The following is a 17,129-nucleotide window of genomic DNA, read 5'->3' on the forward strand; positions in this document are numbered from 1 at the left end:
TTCTCTAGCCGCTCTCCCCAGTGCCCCCTTTCTGCCATTCATTTGTATTTTATCGTCCAGTCGCACATCTACCACCTCCAATCCCCTGCTTACACTAACTTAACCATAACCCACTACTTGTGTCCTTGCCCAAGGGAGTCTCTGGTATTTTGCATTGTTAATTTTCTATTGTCAAGAGTCATTATTGTAACCCCATTTGAATTAAACAATAATATTATATTTCTACTGTGGTTTGATTTAACACCCATATCAATTGGTATTAAAGCTCGTCCAACCCTAGTCCTATTCTAGAATTTTCTAGCATCCACCATACGCAAACCATCTCCATTAAAAATTTTTATTTCCTCCACCAAATACCATTTTCACTCCCACAAATCTCAAACCCTAATCATGTCACCAAGGAGATACAGACCCAAGCTTACTCAGGAATAGATACAACGAGAGTTTTGTCGTCTTCAATAGAGGCTTGTGGAAATAAATGATGAAAACCAGGAGGAGGTTACCCTCGATCATGATATGGAGAATCTAATGGGAGAAAGGGGCGAGGATCTGAATCGCATCCATATAGATGACTTCAGTGGTGAAGAAGACAGGTCTCGATGCTTTGAAATTTAATAATAGAGGAGGCTAAATATGAAGGACATGGGAATTTGGGCATCAAAATGGATCTACTGGGAGTTCGATGGAGATATGCATCTGACCTTATCAAATGTCTATAGTCAGTTGAGAGAATCAAGTACTAAGAGGTGCCAAAAGACAATGGTGAAGCTTGCAGCTATCAAATTAAGGAAGAGCATCTCCTAGTGGTGGGAAAACTCGCAGAGGTAAAGAAAAAGACAAGATAGTGACAAGATTACCGGATGGAAGAAGATAAAGAATGAGATGCAGAGAAAATACTTACCTCCTCATTACTGTCAGGATATGTTTTTGAGACTCTATCACCAACAGCAGAGAGACCTATCAGTAAAGGATTTCATGTTGCAGTTTGAATAGTTGCATATGAAGTATGATTTGATTGAGCCAAAGAAACGTTCTATAGTTCGATATCTAATGGACTTGAAGCCCACTATCATTGTTGTGCAATTGTAGCCTTATTGGTCTTTGGGAAATGTACAAACCTTAGCCCTGAAGGAAGAGAGATAGTAGAAACAAAGTAGGCAACCACCACCATTTAGGTTGCCACCCATAGTTGGAGACATCAGATACACGCTTTGGAGAGTTGAGAAAATTGGTTCGGATAAGGACAGAGTCACACCGAGTGAGAAGAAGCCCGATAAGAATAACACATCTATTACAATCCCAGCTAAAAAATATTTTAGATGCAATAGATATGGACAAATCGCCTCCAATTGACCAACGAGTCGATTTGTGTCTTTTACCGAGCAGGGCGCAATGGAGTGATTAGCAGCTAGGAGGCAGACAAAGAACGATGTAAGGTGTATCATCTTCTACTAGATAAGGGTAAGATGCTCATGATTCGACGAGCCCTCTAGATTGAGAATACGAGAGATCTACAGTAGCTTCGCCCAACACCATAACATATTCTACAGCAGTTGTATTGTGAACGAGAATGTATGCAGTCTCATCATCGATGGAAGGAGCAACAAGAATGTGGCATCTACGCAGATGGCAGAGAAATTGGGCCTCATGACTCAGAGACATTCTCAGTTGTATTCTATGACGTAGTTGAAGAGGGGAATAGGGTCAGCAATTACAAGAGCTGCTTAGTGAAGTCTTAGATTAGGAGCTAGTTTTAGGATCAGATGTGATGCGACGTAGTACCCATGGATGCCTACCACCTTTTTCTGGGGAGATCGTGGCAATTTGACTGTAAGGATCAGCATGATGGATTCAGAAATACCTACTCATTCACCGAGGAGGGGAAATGCATTCTCCCTTCTACAGAGCCCGAGATCAAAGGTGCCCTTACTAACAAAGCAGCGTCGGTGGGACTAGTTTTGGTGAGGATGGAGGATGAAAGGATTGAGACATTAATTCAAGATATAGGACATTCATGACAGAGAGCATTACAAGACACCACGATCGATATCTTACCGCTACGGCCGCCACCATTCGGGGAGGTTCAGGCCCAAGTCAGATTAGTAGTCAGCTCCAAAAAGATTAGACCGATATGGATGCTTGCTCGGAATGAGGAAAGATGGTGCCGTCGCCAATGGGAGACGGGTGCTTCTCAAACCACAGTGGAAGAGCCTTCAGCCCCAAGAGGTTACAACGGCTCCATCATCTGCATTAGGCATACAATCTTCGACGAATGAGGTCGAAGCTCTCACAACTTTGAAAGATTGACACGTGGCTCTCAAGGGGGGCTGAAACGGTTAGTTCATCTGAATCACTTTAGCCCAGAGGGGAGCAAGGGGTAGCCAGTCCCTGATGATGGGCAAGAGTTATCACCCAAAGGGAGGGATCTCCCCCTCCTAGTTATCTATTTTATACATTTGTTATTTTCTGTTTTAGGGTAAGTATTCTCTTGAGATTACTACAACGACCCGGATTCCGTTGTCCCCTTCTGGGTTCTATCTGAAGGCGAGAAGGTGTTTTGTCCGTAACCCATCCTAGATGGTGACCTCTGAGAGTTCGAGTGGTGCTCCGACTGTAGCTTAATCTCGGGGAAATATTTATCCTCACCCGACCCCTATGCAGGATTTTCAGTCATCTCCCTCACCGTTGCCATCCCTGGACAACCCTCCATCTCTTGTTCAATGCCACTAGCCACCCCCGTACCTGCTTCCCTAGCCACCGACCAATCCAACCTGCTTGCAGCCTCTCCTCCCAGCACTGCACTGCCTCCAGCCCCTGTTGGTTGCTATCCAGCCGCTCCTCCCTACACCACCACACTGCCTCCAGCATCTGTTGGTTTTTTTCTAGTTCCTCCCTGCACCGTACTGCCTCCAGTCACCTGTTGGTTGCTATCCAACTCCTCCTTGCACTGCACTGACTCCAGCCACTTGTTGGTTGTTATCCAGCCGCTCCTCCCTACGACGCTTTGTCGCCAGCCACCTGTATTTTGTTGTCTAGTCGCACCCATACCACCTTCAATCCCGTACTTACACTAACTCAGTTGCAGCACACTACTCGTATCCTTGCCCTAGGGAGTCACTGGTGTTTTGCATTATTATTTTCCTATTGTCAAGAGCCTTTGTTGTAACCCCTTTTAAATTTCAGCAATAATATTTGCATTGTTATTGTGGTTTGGGTTAACTCAAGTATCAAACACATTCTTTTTCACTACTAAAAATAGTCTTAAAAGAAAGGATTTAATTTTTCTTCAATAATTGCTTTGAAATGACATTCACTTAAATATCTTATCACATCTATTTTATAACATTCATCCTCTTTACCTTTCGCAGGATATGTTATTGAACGATCTGCTAGCTGCAGAATTACAGTAGTAGGGGATATTTATTCTAATCTAATTTTTTTAAATATTGATAATGGTATAAGGTTGATGTTTGTTCCTAAATCACATAAAGTTTTCCATAAAATTTGTCTCCTATTGCACATGAAATTGTAAAGCTACCAGGATCTTTAAGCTTTTCAGGAAGTTTTTTCTGAATTATAACACTGCACTCTTCACTAAGTGCAACAAACTCATTATCTTCAAACTTCCTTTTCCTGTTAAGAATATCTTTCATAAACTTTACATAGTTTGGCATTTATTCTACAGCTTCAGCAAATGGAATATAAATTGTAAGTTTCTTAAAAATTTCCATAAATTATAAAAATTGTTTATCCAACTTTTGTAGTAGGAGCCTCTGAGAAAATGGAGGTGATGGTTTTTCTAAATCAACTTTAAGTGGAGAAATAGGTCTTTCTAAACCTTTCGAAGCGTCCTCTTTTAGTTCTTCAATCTCTTCTCTCTCTACTTCAGTCTCTTTTTGAACTCTACTTTTGAATTCTACCTGAATTCTACCTTCCAATTCTCTTTTGCTTCTGAGTTGAACGGCTTTTACTTGCTCTTTATTCTAGTCTTTCGGATTTACTTCTGTATTATTAGGAAGTGTTCATGGGGGATCTATTACTTAATGAATTTATTATTTGACCCCATTGATTTTCAATATTTCTAATTGTAGCTCATTGACTTTGTAATTGATTTTCCATTTGTAACATCATTTCTTCTATAAACAACTTCTTCTTCTTAAATTGTGAATTACTGTTAAAACATGAAGGATAAGTAAGTCTATAATTACTATTACTTTGATTGTTCTAGTTTCCCAATGGGTTTACTTGGTTGTTCCCTCATTGATGATTATTACCACTTGAAGTATTGTTCCAGTTAAAGTTAGAATGGTTCTTCCAACCTGGATTATAATAATCTTTGATTGTTCTAGTTTCCCAATGGGTTTACTTGGTTGTTCCCCCATTGATGATTATTACCACCTGAAGTATTGTTCCAGTTAAAGTTAGAATGGTTCTTCCAACCTGGATTATAATAATTTGAATATGGGTTATTCGGTTTATTGTTTATGGCATTCAAAGTCTCTAATGATGCTTGAGAATCTATAATTTAGCCTAATGAATTCTCTTCAATCATGAAAATTTTTTGAGAAAAATTCATTCCAAATTGCTCTAGCTTCCTTGAAATTGTAGCAACTTGATTTGCTAACATGGCAAAAGCATCAGCTTCATTAATATTGACTACTTTCTTAAGATTTACCTTTTCAGAAGGCCATAAAAAATTATTGTAGTCATTTCTTCAATTAAAGCATAAGCGTTATGAAATGGTTTTGACATCGATGAACCACCAGTAGCGGCATCGATGATAGATCTAAGAGATCCAGGTAATCCATTGTAAAATGTTTGAACTATTAACCAATCTAGTATAGCATGGTGTAGACACTTTCTTAAGAGTTCTTTAAATCGTTCTCATGCTTCATAAATAAATTATCCTTCAAACTGACTAAAAGATGTAATATTGGATGTAATATCATTTCTAAGCTTTACAGTTTTTTAAAATGAAAAATATTTAAAAGGGAATTTCTACGCTATATCATCCCAAGTTCTGATAGATCCGGGTGATAACGAATGTAACCATACCTTAGCTTTATCCCTCAGTGAGAAAAAAAATAATCTAAATCTAATATGATCATCTGATACACCATCATATTTAAATGTAGCACACAATTCTAGAAAATTGACAAGATGTAAATTTGGATCTTCAGTTGGTACTCCTTCAAACTGATTATTTGATACCATTTGGATAATAACAAGTTTAAGCTCAAATAAATTAGTCACTACAGCGGGTTTTTGAATACTATAATGAAGTTTATCCACAGTAGAGTTTGCAAAGGGTTTGCATAATCTCAGTCTAAACTCTTCAACATTTTGATTATTTTGATTTGACATTTCTTTAAAATTTTCAGTAATTTTTAATTTTTTAATTTTTCTAATATTTTTTTCTAATTCAGAATCGTAAGGCACGGGTCCTGTGAAACCTGAACTACGCATACATTACTATAAAACACATAAAAAGTAAAATAAAATAAAAACACAAAAACTAGAACTTAATATATAAAAACAACACTACAATATTCCTATAATAAATCTTAAAGTTTAAATAAGATTTTGTAAAAATATAAATTTTTGCTTTCTAAAAACTTCTCTTGAAAATTTTTGTAATTTTACTTACTTCCACGGCAACGGCGCCAAAAACTTGATCCATATTCTAACTATTTGTTGACTGAGACAATATCATCTCGGATCTTACATGTTCTCACGACAGATATCAACATCTTAATTGGTCAAATCAAGAAGTAATAAAGTGCAAAGTTTCACATCATCACAACTTCTTCCAACATGGAAGTCTAATACTTCACACAACATCCTTTAAACACTTAATCACTTATCATTTTAGGAAAAAAGATAAAGAAAACTACTCATAATTCATGAAGAAAACACAACCACATATGAGTTTAAAAGTAAAAATCATGCACATCAACAAGAAATCTAAATTAAAACCAAGTGTAGTTACAAAGATAAACACATATCTAAAATCCTCTCCACCAAATGTCTTGAAGTTCCTTTGAATTCTTTTCCTTCACTCACAATACAAACTAACACTAAAAGAGAGTGGCCGGCAGGGACGGCGATAGGCGGCGGCGGCTTGGATGGATGATGGCTGTAAAATCTGATGGGTGGTTGGCCTCTGGCGGCTGGCTTTGATAATCCAAGTTTTCTTTAATAAAAATATCCAAAAGGTGCATTGGTGTCTTTTCAAAAAGGTGTCTTCATTCAATGAATCTTCTAAAAGTTACCTCCTCAAAAGCCAATTGAATGAATTTTCGTGTCTATAGAATATTTCTCACGTTTTTACCAATGGTTGTTTCAAACATCTCTTCAAAAATTCATTTAAATTCAATGAATCATCAAATAACTACTTCTGCGCTTAAACGAGGGGTACCTAGCGCTTAGGTGCAAGCCTCTGGCGCTTAGGAGTCAGAACTGGGCGCTTAAAAGCCCTAATTCATTTTTACACATTTCTTTATTTTTGCTCCAAATTTAACCATTTTCACTCATTTTAGTATTTTTCATCAATTTGATAGTACCTGAAAGAAAAAATACATAAATATCTTTTATTAAAGCGCAATATCTCAAAAATAGGTATAAAAATGTGTATAAAAATATTATATATTTTATGTATATCAAAACCCATCTCACATAGAACTTCAAACCACTTCATAACCTTATTTTGTGAAGACCTCGCATGAGTGATTTGAAACACTCTAACTTTTAGTCGTAAGGGCTAAAGACCAATATGTGGAGGGCCCAAAAATGAGTTCTCATATGATCAGAAGGCCTTAGGTGAACCCTCCGTGACTCGAACACTTGCGAACACCGCAATTTATGCATTCATTTAATTAAATTGACATGACCGCGAACACCGCAATTGCCACGCACGATCTTGAATTAAATTGACATGACCGTCGGCGAACTTGTCTGACTACCCCGGATGGTGAAACAGACTGCATTGGTGCATCCAGAACGTCAATTTTACCAAAGAATAATACTTGTATTGCTATAATTCCGCACACAAGCAAATCACATGCAAATTTATGTATTCGTCCGAACGACCCCAGATGAAAAAACAGACAATGTTGACACGTCCAGAGCATCGAAGTTATCTAAAAAAACGTATAGTTGGTCATGAATTCATGCACAAGTAAAAAATGCACGAATCGAGAATTTTAAATATTAAATATTATAAAAAATAACAAAAACAATAATAATAAAAGAAAATCCCACTTAAACCCTAACTCACGCACACCACTTCGCATTCGATCGACTCTCTCTTCAGCCAGAGCGAAGCCCTAGCTTCTGCGCTCCTCTCCCGTTCGCAACCCAGATGCGGCATTCTCCCTCTCGCTCGACATTTCGCCCGAGCCCAATTCCTTTAGCGCCTCGCCCCCCTCGAGCCCTGCTCGACCGAACGGCTCGCCAATCGTGAGCCTTCCTCTTGGCCGACCCTTCCTCTCCCCTAGGTCGTTTGTTACTTCTTCCTAAATACGATCATTCTTCTCCCGTCACCTTATTCAAACACATTGGGGCTGATAGGTGGTGCATTTCCTCTCCCTCTTTGCTTATAAAAACCTTATTTGGGGGAGTCTTTAGGGTTGGCCAAAAATTTTGAAGAGGTGAAGGTTCTGTCGGATTCGTCACTGGTTTCCTTTCCTTGGATTTTTTTTTTTTTTTTGTAGCAAGTGAGCCGATTGAGGATGGCAAAGTTTTGGTGTGAGGAGAGTGGCGCTGCAGAATTTTTCTACAGGCTTATGCTTGCATATTTTCTGGGCATTTAAGAGTAAGGAGTTCCTTCTTTCTTTACTCTATTTTGGAATTTATTACAAACCTTGGAGGAAACTGGTATTAAAGGTTCATATATATAAAAGCATCTTCTGAACGATTTTGCTTGTCTTACTTTCTCCATTATCACGCCAAAGTTGGATGTTGCCTCATCTATATTATGCTTTACAGATTTTCTTTGGCAGAAATTTTAACAATGTTCATTCCCCTATCATTCTTTATTACGGGAAAAGCTTGATGCGATTAGTATTTTATGTTGTTGATTATTACAGTATTTGGAAAGCTTGATGTACAATGTGCAATTCCTGTATGCTTACGTATATGATATTGGGTACTGAGGCTTAGAACTTAGTCACAAGTTCTGTCAATTACAATGTGCTACATATTTAGCACCGTGGATTTAACTCATGCGTGTATAGAAGTTTAGAAGTTAAGGTATATAAATATAAAAGATTTGCTTGAGGTATATACATCCTGCTAATAGCTTTGATGGAGGGGATTTCAAATAAAAAAATCTGACATGGTGACTTTGTGCCTGAAATCTGAGACACATATGCAACGCAATTCTTTTGCATTTCCATACCTAAGCACACAATGGTATCTAATGCCTGAACTTTGAAACTTTGAAAGCAAGTGTACATATTTTTCAATTCATCAAGTATTTACATGTTTAGCATCTCTACCTTTCCTTTCACATTTATCCCACCCAATCTTCCATATCAGATTAAAATTACCGAGTTGTATGTGAATACACAAATTATGTGGTATGCATGTAAATTGCCTCTAATTCATTTCATTGCTAGCTCTATGTATTTTATTGGAATGGATATTTTTGATGTTTTGATTTATTAAAAATGCATACGACATTGCCTGTAGGGCCTGTAGGGGAAATTCCTATGCAGTAATTCATGAAAGTTGTGATACCCCGCTTTTACAAAAATCTAGAAGTTTTCATGTGACATTTGTGAAAGTTGGAAAGTTGTGATATCCCACTTTTACAAAAATTTGAAAGTTTTCATGTGACATTTGCGAAAATTGAAAAGTTGTGATGCCCCCACTTTTACAATAATCTGAAAGTTTCCATGTTACATTTGCAAAATTTGGAGAGCTTTGATGATTTGCTTTTGCAAAACCTGAAAAGTTTAAGTGTTTTATTTGGAAAATTTGGAAAGTTTACAAATGCTTTGGTGTTTTACATTTGAAAAATCCAAAACTTTTCAAACTTTATTTGGAAAGTTTGAGAGAGCGGCAATGCTTTACTTGTATAAAACCTAAAAGCTTTAAGTGATTTATTTGGAAGATTTGAAAGTCTTTTCGAGTCATTTTGATTTTTAAAGAATTGAAAGTGTTTGGAACTTCTTTCTTTTAGAAAATTTGAATTATTTCATTTGAGTCTTCTTTTAAATACAAAATTGGAAGTCCCAAAACGTTACTTTTACGTCATTTTAAATATTATATTCTTCTTGCCTTGAAAACATCAAATACTCTTTTCGAGTTCAATTTGCTTGATGTTTTGAGAGTTGATTTGATTATTTATTTTTTAAAGAACTTAAACGCTTTTCGACCGATTCACTTGCGGTTTCGCTTTTGTGGCTTTGTTGATTTTGTTTAAGTGGGTCGGCCTCCTCCGCTTATTTGGTTTTGTTTTCTTTTCTCTTGTCAATGATTAAGTTAAAAATGAGAATTTCTGATTTAATTATTTTCAGGATTAATTCACGCCTTTAAAAAAAGGTGGATAATTAGAGGGGAGAACTAAAAGAAAATTAATGATAATTAGTTTGTTGAGATGATTTAAACCCAAGGAGAAATAGGGTAACAAATCATTCATCATTTTTTTTACACAACAAGAATAAAATTATAATTGTGTGAATTGTTGAGAATTGAGAGAAATTAAGAGCTTAAATGATTCAAGAGTTATGGGCATGAATTAAAAGATCATTAGGCTATCAATTAAGACCCCTAAGCATTGGTTAGACTTAAGCCTAATTGTTTTAATTAGGATTGAAGCACATTTTATGAACCTGTCTGGCAAAATTATAAGTTTACCCCCTAAGTCTTAAGAGCATGACAGTGAGTTAAGTTTGATCCAAAGAAGTTCGATGATTAGTTGGAAAACACTTAATTGAAGAGAACACTTTAAAACACTTCAAGCTGAAGTTAAAGTGTAGACTTTCTAGATTTTAGGAGCACACCCTTGGGGAGAGTTCATCTACTAAATTTTGAAATGGACACTGAAGCTAGACACCTTACCCTAATTCATAAGTTAGTTAAATTAATAAACAGAATATGCACCAGGTTGTGGTTCATGACTAATTTAATTAAATCAAATAGGAAAATTCTCGTCATGATTTGAGCTAAAATGAAACCCAATACTCCAGGATTTGAGCTTGAATCTTACACTTAAATCTTCCTGCCAATTGGGGACATTCTCAATTTCACATATAAGTCACCCACTCTTGGTCCTTTATACGTGATTTTGTGTTTTGTTTTATTTGTTTGTGTTTTTTTCTACGATTTGTCTCGAGTCTCTGTGGGTCACTTTCAATTTTCCTCAGGGTTTTTCATATGCTACTCTGTCATTTATTCTGTTATACATAAACATATGTTTATCCTGCTAGCAGAATTTCTCCATTATATTGTTACCTGCAACGCTCATCCCATTTACGGGTACAGCAATAACAAGAAATTCAGGTATCCAAAGTTTACAGTATATTTATAGCATTTTACTGCATTTCTTTTATATTGTTTTTATTTATCGCACCTTATACTATTTTCACTTACTGTACTTCTTTATAGCATAGTTAGTTTATATATGCTTTAAATTAACTACAAAACCTTTTGGATATAGCCTAGTTTAGGAGATATACAGCGGTAAGTCACCAAATAACAATATTGTACGTTCACATATAAAACACTGAACCTAAAACTATTACTACATGGAGCATGAAGCAACTCTTCGTGGGCAGCACGACCAGGACGTAGCGGACGGGGGATGACAATCTATAATAGTACAACAAGTTTACGACAACTAAATATTTTCCTTAGTTTAAATAACCCATAGGACTTCGAGGTAGTTTGATTAGCGCAACGTAAATCCTCACTTTGTCTTTAGGCTTTTGCATATAAGTCCTAACACTTTTAGGATTTCGATGTTACCGTACGATATGATGTAAATCCTTCTATCTCTCTAGTCTATTTGTACGATCGGATATCATGTGAATATAAGTCCTAAACTCTAAATAAATTGCAGGATTAAACATGGAATAACATTATTTCAAAGACATAAAGTCAAACAATAGGATAGTTGGAAGGGTTCTCCTCGGATTCATGATATCCCCTACCCTTCATTCATTTGGATTCCTTAAAATAACTGTTCTTATTTGAGCCACTTCTATTTGACTTTTCCGTGTCCAATCTTGGAAACATAAACATTGAAATCTTGAAGGCAGGACCACTGATCTTAATCGAGAGTCTTCTTAAGTGACCCCGGTCATTTAAGATGTAATTAATTATAGGAGTTTGTTTCTAGAAGGAACTAAAAACCCAGATAAAATAAACCCTATATAATTTTTATATTAGGTAGGGAAATTTATTGGTCATACATAAAAGGTTTCGCAGTCTAAACGGATGTCACAGAATTCTTTGGTTTGGATGGTTGAGCCTACTACAAGTGATAGCTTATTATTCGGGGTAGTATATTACTTGTGATATCGCGTTCGGTCATCCAAACTATCCAATATGTAAGATCTGTTTGGTCTCATTTATTTAAAAATCAAAATTTTTTTTTTCAAAATCAAAATTACATTTATATCTATATATACTTAAATTCAAATTTAAATCCGTCCATGTTTCGAAAATCCCGGCCGACAGTCAGATGTAAGAAAAAAATGATTATTAGATTTTACCGAAGTGAATCTGATGCAAGTAAGATTGTGTCAACTCGCATAAAAAACCTCGATTGGCATTTTCATTTTTTCTACAAATTAGACTTGATTTTTACACTAAATGTAGATAAGTTTCAACCATTCAAGGGAAGTACTTAGAAGTAGTTACAACTCTAGTTTCATAAGCAGCTGTGTCAATACCATTGCAACCCCTAAAAAACTTAATGTTTTTTAAAATGCTATTGATTAAGCATAAATTTTGTTTTTATCAACATTCTGATCAACTAGAGCCAACTTAAAACAAGCATAAGAAGAGCCAACCTAAAACAAGCATAAGAGAGATGGAGCTCGATGCAAATGGGAGAAAAAATAGGGTCATAAATGGATTAAAGGTTGAATGGTGAGCATGATCTTTACACTAATCAGAATAATGGGATGCAATTAAAAGTACGACAGCGTCTAAATTAAAAACAAAACTACCAAACTAACATGCAAACAAAATTTTGTTTGTAATATTGCTTAAATTGTAACACGACAAGTTAATGTCAAGTATAGCTGCACAAATGGATCCATTCAAATGGTAAGGAAAAGCAAACTAAAGGCACGCTCAAACTGGTCTAATAGGTAAAGAGAGAGACATTACCATGAATAAATGATAACATGAAAAGTAAATCACAATAGCTTATGTTCATCAAAAAGTTGTAACCTCACTAATCTTTAATGAAGTGGCAGCATCAACTGTAGACATGTCAATGTAGCCTTTTCCTTCACAAATTTGCTCAAGGACTCCATCTTTTTCAAATACAACCTGAACTGGTTTCGAGAGTGTCAGAACTGAAATATCACGGTTTAATAAAAATGTAACTTAAAGTTATGCACACCGAGAGAGCAGCATATGGATCAGCCAGCATAGCAATGGTATACTTTGACTTGCTAACAACAGCTGCTGGAGTTTGTCCTATAGAGGCCCCATGTTCAACAAGACCTTGACACTAAAACATGATGTACAAAATCAACAGCCAAAACAATTAAATTAATAAATTGCAATTCGAAGATGAATTTGTTATCAACATCTAATGTTCGATGAAACAACCTCGACAAATTGTTTAACATGCAAATTATGAAGCAAAGTGTTAAATATGCATCCTTCTTCTTTTACTTTCTTTAAGATGCATGCAAAAAAAATAGAGCCCGCAATTAAATAATAAAGGAAACAAACTAGAACAAAAGAGTCTTATTAATCTTTTAAGGGAATTCAAAGATTGTGCAGAAAACCAAGAAACTACAGAAATGAAAAGCACAAAAGACAAGATCATCATTGTTGGGTTCATAAAAAACCTATTATCTTAGAAAAAGTTTGAAAGGGAAGCACGAATCTCAACAGATCTATAGGAGCTCAAATCACACAAAATAAATCTGGAATGGCTTTCTACCAGCCAGACTAATCCTTTACTAGCAAAGGTGGGCCTTAGAATTGAATAAATTAGTATATACTGAGTCTTCTGAGTGATACCACAATAAGGCACAGCTCCTAGGACAGGAACTGTGGTGTTCCGGTGAACAAATTGACCCAAGCAAAACTAAAGAATGGTGGTGAGCATACCGTCAGCTACCACATATAAGTAAAAGAAACACTTTCCCGTATTATTGTGGCCTTTCGAGATGCATCACGCATTGTTTACTTCAAATTGATCTTCATAAAATGAGAAAGATCACCATATTTTCATTTTTAAGTGATGGGTCGAAATTATTAAAGAAAGAACACCTGAAAATATATGGTGAAAATTCAAAAAAGAGAGCAACATTTCCTCATCAACATTGTTTGAATATTCCTCACTTTATTTCTTCAATGATTGAGCTGTGTCTGATAGGACTCAAAGCCACCTTGTCAGCTTTTCTGTGGAAATAAGATTTTAAATTTTTAAATTTAATATAATATATAATGTAATTTTAATTTTGTGAAAATGGTATATTTTTTTTTATTTTTTGAAAATGATGAGACCGGATAGACCTCATATATCTGATAGTTTAAATAGCTAAGTACGATACCATAAATAATGTATCATCTCGAAGGATGAACGTATCACTTATTAGTAGACTTAACTATCTAAACTTAAAAGTTTATAACTCTATTTTAATCTGCGAATTTATAGCCGACAAATTTTCCTATCTATTACATAAATTAGATAGGGTTTAGATTAATCTGGGTTCTTAATTCCCTATAGAGGCAAGCCCCGATAGTTAATTACATCTCAAATGACGGGAGTCATTTAAGAAAACTCTCGATAATGATTAGAGATTTTGCCTTCAAAAATTCAACGTTTAGGTTTCCACGATTGCTTATAGGAAAATCAAGTGGGATAGGTTCAAGTAAGAACAGTTATTTTCGGAATTCAAATGAACGAAAAGTATGAGATGTCGAAGATACTGAAGAATATTCAGTAATATCTCAAACTAATCTATGGTTTGGCTTTATATCTTTGAAAGAGAAATTATGTGATGTTTCAGTCCTGTAAATTATTCAGATATTCGGGGCTTATATCTGCATATCATATGCAAATAGCCCGAGAAAATATGAGGATTTATGTCGTACTGAACGACGACCTCGGAATCCTAAAAAAGTTTAGGACTTATATCATCCAATATAAGAATCGTAGAAAGTCCTAAAAGATAATGTGAAGATTTACGTCATGTCAGACGAACAACCTCAGCGTCCTATAGGTATGTTATTTAAATTTATCGAAGCTCGGTTGAAGCTCATCCTTCTATCTTTTGTTGTTGTCTTGACCGTTGTCCGGAGATGAATCGTCATTTGCTCGTGTCGTCGTCTCGATCGCTGCCCGGGGATAAATCATCATTTGATGTCTTTGTCATCTTGTTCCGAGAAAAGAGATAAAGAAAAGAGAAAATCATGCCTTGAACGGCCTATCCTAGGGGATTGTACATGCTAGGAAAATAATATTTAGAAGTATGAATACAAATGAATGTCTATAGTACGATGCAGTACAGGAAAGGAACAACTGGTGTAGTAAACTACTGTAACAGGAAATGACTGAAGGAAAACTATGAAAGTAAAGTAAATATGAAGAAAAGGAAAGACTATAAAGTAAAGAAAAAAATATGTAGTGTAGAAACAAAACTGAAACAACTAAATGTACCTGATTAAGTCTGGCAATGCTACAAAACATATTACAATTGCATGATATAAAGGGGTTAGATAAACATTTGCAGACTATAAAAGAAAGACTAAGTGATAAGCATATGAAAATTTAAAGTGAAATATTAGCTTTTAGTTTGGGGTTGGGCTCAGACTAGACCTCTTTTTCTCTATTATCTTGATCCCCACATGCAACTGATATATCGAAGTCAACCTATCAATATCAACTAGAGTTCACCAACGAATCACCCCGATAATAGCAGCCCTAGAGACAGCCCTATACCCTATCGTTTAAAAGGTGTGTGAACCCAAATAGTATCTGGACATATATTGTTAACGGTGTAATGTACCCATGTGAGATAGTATCTGAACTTATCAAGGTGTAGTGCAACTATGTGTGATATTAGGATGAGTGATGTATAGTATATGAACTTATCGGGGTGTAGGTGTGGTGTGTAGTAGTTAGGCTCTCAAAAGAAATATAATATCTATTCTTGTGGTATCTGTTATGTGGAATGTCTAGTGTGTAATATGTGATGTGTTACAAATGTAGCATCTGTCGTATTGAGTGTAATGTGTAGTGTCTATTGTGTATCATCTGGAGTGTGATGTGTAGTATCTATTGTGATATTATGGTATTTATTGTGTAGTGTATGAAATGAGTATCTGTTCCTTTTTTAAGTGTAATATCTGTGTAATTGTGTATCTGTTCTTTCACAAGTATAGTATCTGTGCAGAAATCTGTAGTATCTGTTTTTTTCTAATTACCAATTCTCAAACCTTTTGAAAAGGGTTATAGCTGCCGACGACTTAAGGGGTGCAAGGGCATCTCATTAATTGAATATTGATTTTATATTTTTAGCTATAAGAAGAGCTGATCATTGGTTCTTTGCATCATTGCCTAATGCCCCTCATCTCGAACTTATAGGCCACTTTAACATTTCATATGTTTATCTAATAATTTCCTCTTTGAATGTTTTGTATAATGAAATCAAAGGGAACGAACTTCTAAAAAGGATCATGTATATAATTGTTTCATACCACATTTCAGAAATCATATATCTCACTATATCATAACTTCCCAATTCCAGGGATGCTAGAAAATGCCTTCAAGATAATTCCAAGTGACTCAATTTAGAAATTCATATTGCCGGTCAAGAAATCATCAAAACAAGATACTTCCAGCCACATTTTTATAGATTATGGACCGCAAATGATAAGGACTATTTGATGATCTTGGTTTTTGAGCAGAATTTACAGTAAGATTCAAATATCGAAAATATTTCAAACTTTGATAGCCTCAGACATCCTTTCTTCTTTTTTTTTAATATGGAGAGTGTATAAGCAACAAATGAATGCTTCTTGATGCCTTAAAAAAAAGTGAATATTCCAGCTAAAAATATTTACAAAGTAAGCGTATAGAAAATTTTAAGAATGTTTGCACGCTTACCCCCTTACTCCCCTGTATTTGCATAACAAAAAAAAAAATTAAAGCTCTGTAAAACAAAGCTAAAGGAAATTTGTATACACACCATGCAATTCTTAAGTATTTATATATGTATCACTCACATTTATATCATCAAAATTTTTTTTATCCAAAAGAAATCACACAATTACAAGCATAGGTAAGACAACACATACATGAGAAATTAAATTTGGGTGTGGTGTTAGATATGTAATTATGCATGAATTGGGTGGTATCAATGTAAATACGAGAGAATTGGCTGCTGCAAACAGAAGGTAAAAAAAAAAAACATGTGAACTGCCATGCAGATGGTTTTATAAAGAATTTTGCCATCAACCAAATTTTCATCACCCACTACCCTAAAACATCACATAGATTCCAATGTGCATTCAAACAGGGGCAGCAATAAGGAGAGTAAAACCGAGCCACTAAAAATGATAAGAATCAAAATCTAGCCATCAAAATCTAATTTCTAAGAGCCCTAAAATCAAATAGAAGCCACTTGAATATGTCTCGAGTAGGAGAACCAACATAGAAGCATAAAGTAAAGCCCCCAACCCTTTTTTAAAACTTGAACATCAAATCGATTCAGCAAGGAAACCTCAGCCCATAGAGCTAAACAGCTCAAAAATCCTTCGTATAAACCTGTGCAATAAAGAAAACCACCAGCAAACGAATCCAGAAAATGGCCAAAGATCAAGCCACAACCAAACCAGAACCGAGCCCAGCAAGGAGTAAGAGTATAATATAATTTAATTTTAAGCCAAACCGAGCCCAACATAGAGCTAAATCGAGCCCAGCAAATGAC

At 35.5% G+C, this 17,129-nt stretch overlaps 1 protein-coding gene across 1 annotated transcript in view; it reads right to left on the minus strand.

The window, feature by feature from the left end:
• Positions 1-17,129, minus strand: part of LOC110018475 (glyoxylate/succinic semialdehyde reductase 1-like) — a 70,087-nt gene that overhangs the window by 14,179 nt on the left and 38,779 nt on the right. The window contains exons 2-3 of the mRNA XM_020715803.1: positions 12,581-12,691; positions 12,406-12,507 (exon numbers count right to left, since the gene is read on the minus strand). Coding sequence (XP_020571462.1) covers positions 12,406-12,507; positions 12,581-12,691 — 213 coding nt within the window. The remainder of the gene's footprint in view (positions 1-12,405; positions 12,508-12,580; positions 12,692-17,129) is intronic.

This window comes from Phalaenopsis equestris, unplaced genomic scaffold (genome assembly GCF_001263595.1).
Source record: "Phalaenopsis equestris unplaced genomic scaffold, ASM126359v1 Scaffold000022, whole genome shotgun sequence".
NCBI classification, from domain to species: domain Eukaryota; kingdom Viridiplantae; phylum Streptophyta; class Magnoliopsida; order Asparagales; family Orchidaceae; genus Phalaenopsis; species Phalaenopsis equestris.